General features: G+C 44.1%; 1 protein-coding gene across 1 annotated transcript; it reads right to left on the bottom strand.

The window, feature by feature from the left end:
* Tmem217 (transmembrane protein 217) lies at positions 1-604 on the bottom strand. The gene has a single exon (XM_051187086.1). It carries the CDS (start codon positions 602-604, stop codon positions 38-40), a length of 567 nt encoding a protein of 188 aa, XP_051043043.1. The 3' UTR covers positions 1-37.
* Between the last annotated feature and the right edge of the window lie 10,983 nt (positions 605-11,587).

The following is an 11,587-nucleotide window of genomic DNA, read 5'->3' as shown; positions in this document are numbered from 1 at the left end:
GGGACTGGGAACTTCCACAGTTGGAAAACGGCCACCTTTAATCATTGTGGTGGATAAAATTTATAATCTTTGATTTCCGTCGTGGAGTGTCTCCGGTTCCTAAAGAGATACGCCTATGGTAAGAGAGTATGTTGCCCTGTTTTTTACTCTGGTAGATGATTTGGGCATGGGTCACAACAAAGTACAAACAGAAGCTGTGTAGAGATGCACGGGACACCCAGCCAAACCAGCGCATGGCTCTGACCAGTGCCACGCTGAACTCATTGGTGAGGATCTGAATGGCGAGGTTGATGGACTCATAGGTGAAGATCCAGATAGTGTAACACATGAGACCCCCGTAAATCTGGGCATACACAGAATAGAGGAGGAAGCCGCTGACCGCCATGGTGATGAAGGATAGGAGGAGGACGATCTTGAAGCTCCAGCAGATGAGGAAGTGGCTTACCACATCGATGCCACGACTCTGGAGGTTATCCGTGCAGTTGCCGTTCCCCAGATGCTTTCTTTCGAAGATGACGTGCATGTGAGTGGCCATGATGGAGAAGACCCCTGACAGCACCGTGCCCATCTTGGCCGTCAGCCCACACCAATTCTGCTGCTTCATGCCCCCTGTGGAGACAAGCAATCCATCGGGAACTCAGTTTCTGTCCATGCAGGAAGCACCAGGCTCTCTGCCTCCATCTCCATCCCTCTTGCAAACAGAGAGAAGAAGGGAAATGGGAAGTAACAGCTTTAGCTGGCAAAAGATGTTGAACTTGACTAGGGGTGAGGGGGTGGGGAGGAGGGCTGGATGGCTCCTTGTGGGAAAAGGGCTTGCAGAGGACCTGAGTTCAAGTCCCATTGAAAAACCCCCACAGTGGCCTGTTCCTGTAATTCAGGCCCCTGGATTGGGGACAGTTCACTGGTCAGCCAGCCTAGGGAAAAAGAGAGTTTCAGGTTCAGTGAGAGACCCATTTCAAAGTCACAGAGGAGGACACCTGCTATTCTCCACAGCCTGAAGACTGGCTCCCCAGCTGTTCCAGAAAACCAAGCCTAGCTTGATGTCTTGTGTCCCACAGTGACCATCCCAGCATTCCACTTTTCAGAAGCCAGCCCCCAGGCTGGGCCATAGACAGGGAGGAAAATTCCATTCTCTTGTGGGGGAGGCTTCTGTCAGCATGCAGGGAATTCTTCAAAGGTAGGTGCTCATGATCCAAACCCAAGTCTGCCAGATTGTTCAAAGAAACAAACGCCACCTCAGCAAGGAAACAGTCACAATGGATTGACATGCCCTGCCTTTCCCAATCTTCCTCCTTGCTGACACCAAGGACTCTCTGTGTGCATCAAGTCTGCTATGTCAAAGTCTTTATTGGTCTGTCTCTCCCTGAGTCCTGATGTTAATAACTGACAAAACACACACATATACAAACACAGACAGACACGCATATACACACAGACATACACACAACACACACAAACAACAGGCACACACACAGATACACACAACACACACATACATACACACAACACACACATACAAACAGACACAACACACAAAACACACAAACACATATATATAGAAGCACACACACAATAGACATACAAACACAAAAACACATACAACATACACATCGACAACACAAATATAAACACAAATACAAACACACACGTTTTGTAGAAAAGGGAAGAGCTCATACAAGGTCATCTTTGGTGGCATAGTGACTTAAAGGACAGTTTGAGTTACAGGAAAACCTGTCTCAAAACAGAGAAAAAAAAAATGTAGGAGCCACTTCAATAAAGAATGGGCTTGGAGCTGGAGAGATGGCTCAAAAGTTAAGAGCACTGACTGCTCTTCCAGAGGACCTGGGTTCAATTCCCAGCACCCACATGGCAGCTTAAAACTGCCTGTAGCTGTTCCAGGGGATCTGGCACCTTCACACAGACACACATGTAGTCAAGACACTGTGTACATAAAATAAATGAACTAAAAATGAAAAGGATGAGCTGGAGATGAGGCATGGTGGGAAGCAGTGTTCGTTGCCAAGCTTGATGACGTGAATTTGGTCCCAGCATAAGGCTGGGAGAAAAGAACTGACTCCACAATGCTGTCCTCTGACTGCCACACACACAGCATGACACATGTGACCCCCATCATACACACATAACAATAATTAATACAAATATAAAGGAATAAATTGCCACAGAGTCCCACAATGAGGATGTTAAATAATTGTCAAAATGAACTCTGGTGGCAACTCTACAGAATGGCTGAATCTTAGTCTGATACCCAGGACCCATAGGGTGGGAATTTGTCCTCTGATAGTTTTCATAAGACTGCCATGGCACACATGTGCACAGGCATGCCCACAGAATGAAAAAAAATAATTAAAAAAATTCATAGAAAACCTTGTGAGGTTTCCTTGAGGACTAAATGAGCAAGTATATTTGGAAGATCCGGGAGGGTTTTGTGCTTCGGGAACACTGAGCTGCTCAGGACTCTTCTGTCTTCACCCCAAGGGGCAGCTCCCATTCACTCTGCACATTAAATACTGTTTGTTAAGCTTTGCACAGAGATGCCAGCTAATGTCCTTTTCCATGCCCAGTTCCCCTTTGCTAAGAAAGTCTGGTTGTGTTCAGAATGGCAAGAAGCCCAGATCCAGGCAAAATATTTGTCTTCCCAAACATTGCCTTGAAAAAAGGCTACCCATGGACACAGTTCTAGGAGACGAGACACACATGGAAATGGGCTGGGCACTCTGCCAGACATTTTCTTCCTGATAGTGGAGAAGGATGTGTGTGGTACAATACAATGGAGGAGGATGTGGGCAGTATAGTCCAATGGAGGAGGATGTGGATGGTACAATCCTTACATTTTTATATTCTCTTTTTTTCAAGACTTATTTAATTGTGTGTGTGTGTGTGTGTGGTGTCCATGGAGTCCAGAGGAGGGTATCATATCCCTATGTAGACCATGCTGACTTGGAGCTCACAGAGATCTGCATGCTTCTGCTTTCTGAGTGCTGGGGTTAAAAGTGTGTGCTATTAAGGTTGGTCTAAGTGCATTTTATTTATTTTTGAGACAGGTTCTTGCTATATATCCCTGGTGTCCTGGAGCTCACTATGTAGATTAGGCTGGCCTAAATGCATAGAAATCCTCCTGCCTCCCAAATGCTGGGATTAAAGGCATGTGACCTAAGACTGCATTTTAAAAAGTATTCATCTAGACTGGGTGGTGGTGGTACACACCTTTAATCCCAGGATTTGGGAGATAGACAGATAGATCTCTATTCAAGATCTATAGTTCAAGGTTACACTGAGCTACACAAAATTGATCCAGTGTAAAAGAGAAACAGAGTTCATGCAAAGGTGATCTCAGCACTTGGGATGACAGCCTTTAATCCCAGCACTAGAGAGTTATATAAGGAAGAAGCAAAGTCAGTCTCCGCGTTGAGTTGATCATGGCATTCTGAGTGAATCTGAGCAGTGAAGTCAGGAACAGTCTGGGATTGCAGTCTGAGGCTTGGTGGAGAGCGGTGCAGTTTGCATATTGCCTCTGAGGATTGCACTCTGAGGACTCATGGAGACAGGATCACCCATTTTGGTATGAGGTCAAAGTGAGAGCTTGTGTCTCGTGTCTGGGTCCTTTGCTTTTCTGATCTTCCAGCTGAAGCTTGAACCCCACATCTGGGTTTGGCTTATTATTATTATTATTATTATTATTATTATTATTATTATTATTCATACTACATTGAGGAACTGCAGTTTACAGCTGTGAGCAACAGATGCTTTTACACAGAGCCATCTTTCCAGCACGGTGGTCCCACCTCTTATAGGCCCACTGGAGGCTGAGTTGACTTCTCAGTCAAGCAGCCGGCATCCAACCCAGCAGGCAGGAAGGGAAGGGCACATGCTCCAGGGGCTTGATATGCCACATCTCCCCATCACTGTTTCTCCTTTACTGTCTTCCAGGCAACATGCTGCTCACCCACAGATCTGAATCTCTCCCTTCAAGAGTCCCGATTTTTCCAAAACGGAAGTCTTTTAAACTTGCAGTCGAAGCAGGGCGATCCTCTTCCAGCACATAAAGAGAACTTGCCTGTGGGGCTTTGGTGGTGAGCCAGTGGACAAGAAGGGGAGCCACTCCCCACAGGGAATGAGCAAACATAGACCATAAATGACACTGCTTCATACACAGCCCTCAAGGTCAGCCTCCATTCATCACCCCAGGGGCGGCTCTACACATTCCTCACCACGTATGTAAAGGCTTTCTCAAAGATCTTTCCCCACTGGGCTCTTCCCTCCAGGTCTTTCAGATCTCCAGTGGTGTCAGGGCCTCAAGTTAGCCTCCTTTCTGTGGTCACTGGCTGGCTGTCAGCTTGCCTCTCACCAGAGTTCCGATTAGGAGTGCTCTGGAAGCTCTCCTTCGTGTTCATTTCCTCCACAGGAAGTTACACACCTCCCAGAACCCCTGGTACCCTGAGCTGCACAATTGCCTTGCCTGCCATAGACAAATATGAATGCCAGGACTAAGAGCCCAGTGCACTCCTCCACCAGCAAGGAGCCCTCCCTTTTGACAAAGAATATGGATTTTGCAATGTGGAGGTCTACTGTGGTGACTGCTCCTTCCACAGACATGGCATTTACACATCTGCACAGTTGGCTAAAATCAAGTTTACATTTCCAAGTCTCCTATAGCATCGCTTCTATAGGGCCGAGTGCAGCATTGCAGACCACCGCTTCTATATGGCCACTGTTTCTATAGGACCATCACAGGCCACTGTTTCTACCTAACAGAGCAACAGAGGGAGGGAACGGAGACCCCTGAGGGTTTCGAAGAACAGAGCCCCACTCTGTTTTAAATTTCCCACAGGAGAGAATTAAATAGTGTTTCCTGTCACGTTCAAATCATGTTATTTGTAACCCGTTCATAAATGAAAGATTAAAACTGCCTCTAGCCCTCTGACTATAAGCTTTCTAAAGTCTGCTATAACTGGGAATGGAGAGATAGCTCGGTGGTTAAAAGGGCTTAAAGTTCTTGCAGAGGATCTCAGTTCAGTTCTCAGAATTCAGGAAGGCAGTTTACTACCACATGTAACTCTAGCTCTAGGAGATCCAACATCTTCTGGACTCTGAGGGTGCTTGCACACATGTGCACATATCCACACACATATATGCATATTTTAAAAAATGGATATCTTAGTCAAAGAAAATGTTAAATCTAAAAAAAAAAATTTCAGGAGATCTAAATGTAAGAATAATAGGAATAGAGGAGGGAGAAGAGGCCCAGGTCAAAGACACAGATCATCAAATACACTGGACCAGAAAGAAAGTCCGCCTGGCACATAGTCAAAACACTGAATGTACAGAACAAAGAAAGAATATTGGAAAGTTGCAAGGGGAAAATACCAAGAAACACAAAATTACACCCAGCTTGCCCTTTTCTTCTTTTTTTCAGGACAGAGTTTCTCTGGTATAACACTCTCGGCTGTACTGGAACTCACTCTGAAGCCCAGGGTGGCCTCAGACACACAGAGGTCTGCCTGCCTTGGCCTCCCAAGTGCTGGGATTAATGGTGTGCACTGATATACCAGGCTCTATGCCCAACTTCTAATGGAGACTTTAAAAGCCAGAAGGTTCTAGACCGATGTGCTGCAGGCTCTGAGAGACCACAGATGCCAACCCAGACTACTATACCCAGTAGAACTTTCAAGCAGAACAGATGGAGAAAATAAGACATTCCATGATAAAACAGAATTTGAGCAATGTTTATCTACAAATCAAGCTCTACAGAAGGGGCTAGAAGGAATACTCCACACTAAAGAGATTAACTACAGCAGTGAAAACACAGGAATAAATAAACCCAGACCATCAAATCAAAAGAGAGAAAGTGCTTGTGTGTACACACACATGCAAATATGCACACACTGCCACAACAACAGAGTAACAGGATCCATTGATATTGATATCTGTTGGGTTTAAATAGAAATAACTCCCTTCAGCTCATATTTGAATGCTTGGTCATTGGGGAGTGGAAATACTTGACAGGGATTAGGAGGTGTGGCTTTGGAAAGACCTCCCATGCTCATGGATTGGTAGGATTAATATAATAAAAATGGTAGGATTAATATAACAAAAGCAGTCTTCAGACTCAATGGAATCCCTGTCAAATTCTAACACAATTCTTTACGGATCTAGAAAGGACAATTTCAGTTTCTTATAGTTCCACTCACACACACATACACACACAACCCAGGATAGCCAAAATGATCCTGAATAATAAAAGAACTGCAGGAAGCATCACCATTCTCAATTTAAAGTTGTAGTACAGGGCTATAGTAATAAACCCAGCATGGTATTGTCACAAAACAGACATGTAGATCAATAGAATCAAATTGAAGACTAAGACATAAGTCTACACACCTATGGATACCTAATTTTTGATAAAGAATCCAGAAACACACAGGAAATATGACAGTGTACTGGGTGGTTTTATGTCAACTTGATACAAGTTAGAGTCAGCAGAGAGGAAGGAGCCTCAACTGAGGAAATGCTTCCATGAGAACCAGCTTATAAGGCATTTTCTCAATTAGTGACCAATGTGGGAGGGTCTAGCCCACTTGGGTGGTGCCATCCCTGGGCTGGTCTTGGGTTCTATAAAAAAGCAGGCTGAGCAAGTCATGATAAGCAAGCCAGTAAGCAGCATCCTCCATAACCTCTGCATCAGCTCCTGCCTCCAGGTTCCTGCCCTGTTTGAGTTTCTGTCCTGACTTATTTCAGCAATGAACAACAAAGTGTAAGTGAAAGCCAAATAAACCCTTTCCTCCACATCTTGCTTTTTGATTATGGTATTTTGTCTCAGCAGTAGAAATCCTAATACAGACATCATCTTCAACAAATGGTGCTGGTTAAATCAGATGGCTCCATGTAAACGAATCCCAATAGACCCACACTTACCACTCTGCAAAACTCCAAATGGATACACTGAAGCTGATAGAAGAGAAAGTGGGCAATTAGCCTTGGACTCATTGATACAGGAAAAGACTTTCTGAACAGAACATCACTAGAGCAGGCACTAAGATAAAAAGTTAATAGACGGGACCTCCTGAAACTGAGGAGCTTCTGCATTACAAAGTGACACCCTACAGAATGGAAAACGATTTTTTTTAGCAACTACTCATCCCATAGAGGACTAATATCCAAAGTATACAAAATACTCAAAAAAACCAAAACTAGATATCAAGAAAACAACCTAATCAAAAAGTGGGATACAGGTCTAAACAGAGAATCCTAAAGGGGAAAACTCAAATGGCTGAGAAACAAAGAAATGTTCAACATCCTTAGTCATCAAGGAATGTAAATCAAAACCACTTTTCAATTTCATCTTACGCTGGTCAGAATGGCTAAGATCAATAACATAAGTGATAGCTCATGCTGGTGAGAATGTGGAGTAAGGGGAACACTCCTCCATTGCTGGTGGGGGTGTGAACATATACAGTTACTAGGGTTCCACAGAAAAATGAGAACTGTCTACGTCAAGATCCGTTTGGACCACTCTTGGTCATATACCCAAAGGACTTTATCCTGCCACAGAGATATTTGTACAACCATGTTTATTGCTGCTCTGTTTATAAAAGCCAGAAATTGGAAATAACCTAGCTATTCCTCAATAGAAGAATAGATAAAGAAAATGAGACACATATACACAATGGAGTATGACTCGGTTGTTAAAAAAATAAAATTCACAGGTAAATGAATGAAATTAGAAAAAAATAATCCATCATGAGTGAGTTATTCCAGAACAAGAAAGAGAAATATGTTATATATTTCTTTATACATGGGATTATCTATTAAGTCTGTGGTTACCAAGCTACAATTCATAGAACAGCAGAGAGTAGATATGGAGTAAAGGCCTGGGGTGGGGGAGGTAAGTAGATCTCATTAGAAAAGGGAAATAGAATAGGTAGTTATGGATGGATGGGGGAGCTAGAACAGGAGGACCAAGTCAGGAGGGTTAGGGAAGAGGAGGGACAAGAGAGAGAACACAGGGAGAGGCAGGTAAAGTTAAGGACCATTTGAGGGATGACATGGAAACATAATAAAGTAGATGCTTCCTAAAATATATACATGCACGAAGGCAATCTAATTGAAATTGACAAATAATGTGAAAGACAGAAACTCAATTAGCCATCTCTTGTCACCAAATGATGCTTCCAGTCCCATGATTAGGTGATATCTAATTGAATTGTTGGCCAAAGGGGTCCCATGGGAATCCCCAAACAATCCAGGTTGTGGCCAAGACTATAAGCTACTCTATACAAACTGACGGCAAGGCTGCATTGATGAAGAAACACCTATAGAACACATTGAACAAAGATAAGTCAAGCTGGTGCCTATCATGGAGCCTTCATCCCTATGTTCTAATGTCTTTGGTACAGGAAGGCACTCTGCACACTATCTAAAGAGAAACGTGGTGATATTTTGCTTGTGATCTAACAAATAAAGCTTGCCTGAAGATCAGAGTGAGGAGCTAGTTAGCCACAGATGCCAGGCAGTGGTGACACACACCTTTAATCCCAGCATTTGGGAGGCAGAAGCAGACCACTCTGGGCTATGTGAGACTGATATAGTCTAAAAGAGAAACAGATCCAAGTGGTGGTGGCTCACACCTTTAATCCCAGTACTTGGGAGGTGGAGACGGGAGGGATATGGCTGGACAGAGAGAGGAATATAAGGCAGGAGGAGACGGGCTCATTGCATTCAGTCTGAGGATTCATAGGGACAGAGTGGCCCCTTTGGTCTGAGGTCTGAACTTTCAGCATTTCACCTAATATCTGACTCCGGATTTTATTATTAAGACCTATTAGAACTTGTGCTTCAGAAGCATAAACACCAATCCAGTCACAAACACTTGCACTGTGGTGTCCTGCCTACAATATATGCTAGTACTGCGATGACACAAAACTTGTGGGAGTAACCACCCAATATCGGATTTGACTTAAGACCATGAGACAGAACTCATACTCAACACTGCCTGGGTGACCAAGAACCTGAGACTAGATAGTCCAGCAACCTAGGGTAAAACCAACTAATACTGGTCTAGAAAGAAAAAAAAAAATTGCACTAAACTCCTAATGACATTCTGCTGAACTTATGAAAGAAAATCTTGCTCAGTCATCATCAGAGATGATTCCCTCTGCAGTAGATGGGATCAGAGACCCCAAGGCTAGACATTACGCAGAGAATGAGAGACCTGGGAACACTGAGCTCTAAATGGGGCATCTCCATCTAATCTTTCCTCTCAGGGCTGAGGGGACCTTGTGGAAGAGAAGATGCAAAGAGCCAGAGGGGATGGAGGACACTAACTAAGAAAACAAGACCCTCTAAATCAACATGAACTCACAGAGACAGAGGCAGAGCACACAGAGCCTGCACAGGTCTGCCCCAGGTCCTCTGTGCATATATGGTTTCCAGTTTAGGGTTTTATGGGATTCCTGAGCATGTGAACAGGTGTGTCTGTTTTTTGTGCCTTCTCTTGGGCTTTTCTCCTTATGTTTGTTTTGTCCAATTCCAATAGTTTTCTTATTCCAATAGTTTGTGTTATTATGTTTTATTATTATCCCTTAGATGCCTGTTTGTTTTTCTAAGGAGAGACAGAAAGGGATTGGATCCAGATGGGAGGCAGGGTGGGGAGGAACTGGGAGGAGTAAAGTGAGGGGAAAGCATAATCAGGATATATTATGTGAGGGAAAAAAATCTATATTCAATAAAAGGGAAAAGATAAGATGCTAAAAGGCAATAAATTTTCTTTTTTTAAGGTGTAGCACAATGTCATATGGTCAAGTACAAGCCTTGGCAGATAATGGTGTCTTTAGTTTGCACATCTGTGGAGTTCAGCTTATCTTGAGGCTGGCTGAGCTGGGCTGATCTCAGCTTGTCTGGGGTGGATTGTCAGTTGGCCAGGAAGCTCTGTTGATTTTGGTTGAGCTCATTCATACATCTGAGGCTCAACTGTCTGTTGGCTGACCTAGAGTGGCCTCAGCTGGGCTCGCTTACAGGGGCTTGGTCCAGTTCCACAACCTCTTATCTCCCATCAGGCTAGCCTAGACAGGCTCTCATGGCCGTGGGTGAGAGCAAACCCAATTACACAAGTGCATTTGTGTGACTCTCACTTAATTACCCCTGACAAAAGCAATTGTAAAGGGGATCCTGGATCGTGGAAGGGGAGGCCTCCAAGGGAGAAATGGAGGTCACTAATGCTTGCAGAAGACCAGTGGCAACCATGGAGCTGGGTCACCAAGGACACCATTAAGCCACCTGAGGAGCACATGACTCAGTAGTTACACTCACAGTCTTTGGCACCCAGAGCCTGGGGGCTGTCCCTCCCTCACAGGAACAACCCTTTTGTTTGTTGTTGTTCTCTCTGCTTTGTAACCTCCTGACTCAAAATCTAGAACAGCAGCACCTAGACTCTCACCAGCCCAGACTTAGTTCCCAAGAAGGAGCCAAAAGGGAATGGCTGGAACTGGGCATGGGCCTCATCTGGAAATGCTAGCCTACCATAGTGGGAGGGGACCGTAGCTTAAGTCTCTAGCACTGGGGAGAAATGAGTAGTTTGCACTTGTGGTTGCAGGAGTAGAGCCTGCTTCCCTCAATTTCAGAGCCTGGGAAGTCCTCTATGTGTAGGAAAAGGGCTTGGTTGTATGTTAAGTCACTAAAAGACCCAAAAAGAACAATAGAGAGGACAGGAAAAAGGAAGGAGGGTAGGATGACAGTGTTGAGTGAGGGGAGACAGGGACCTTCTGACTGCCTAGCCATCCATCGATCCATCCATCCATCCATTCATTCCCTCCTCTTTTTTATTTAAAAAATTAAAAGATGGCTTAATATTGTAAGATTTAAAAATTATATATTATTTATTTGTATGTGTATATGTGTGTGATGGGGGTTATGTCCAAGTATCATACAGCAGTTAGAGGACAACTTACACGAATCAATTCTCTCCTACCATATGAGTTCCTGGGGATCTAATTCTGACCATCCGGCTTAGCAACAAGCTGAACTATCTCACTGGTCTAAACTAAAATCTTTAAGTTTCTCTCAAGGTAGTTGCTGCTTTCCCAAAGAACCCCAAATCTGTTCCTAGCACCGTCAGGTAGCTCACCATTGCCTGCAAATCCATCTGTAGGGATCTGATGTCTTCCTCTGGCCTCTGTAAGCACATGCACGCATACACACACACACACACACACACACACACACACACCACATTTAGATACATACACATTAAATAAAACAATCTATAAAGAACTGTTCACTGGAAAAACTATTGGTAATGAAACAAAGGTATATTTGTACATGGCTCTATACTTCATTATGATGAATAAACTTGAACTTCATGTATTAACCAGGCTGTTGAGGGAAAGAGGCCAGGTGCTGGAGCATATGTACAGCGTGATGCTATTTATAAAGTTTCAAAACACCAGAAACGTGTTGTTTCTGCGTACACACATATGCAGTAGTCTGCAATGTGTGTAGATGCTAACTCAGGATGGAGGCTTCCTATGCAGAAGAGGAGAGCAGCAAGATCGGGGTGGGGTGTGGGGTGTGG

Source organism: Phodopus roborovskii, unplaced genomic scaffold (genome assembly GCF_943737965.1).
Source record: "Phodopus roborovskii unplaced genomic scaffold, PHOROB, whole genome shotgun sequence".
NCBI lineage: Eukaryota > Metazoa > Chordata > Mammalia > Rodentia > Cricetidae > Phodopus > Phodopus roborovskii.
The sequence above is the reverse complement of the archived record's forward strand: the minus strand, read 5'-3'. Positions and strand labels throughout refer to the sequence as shown.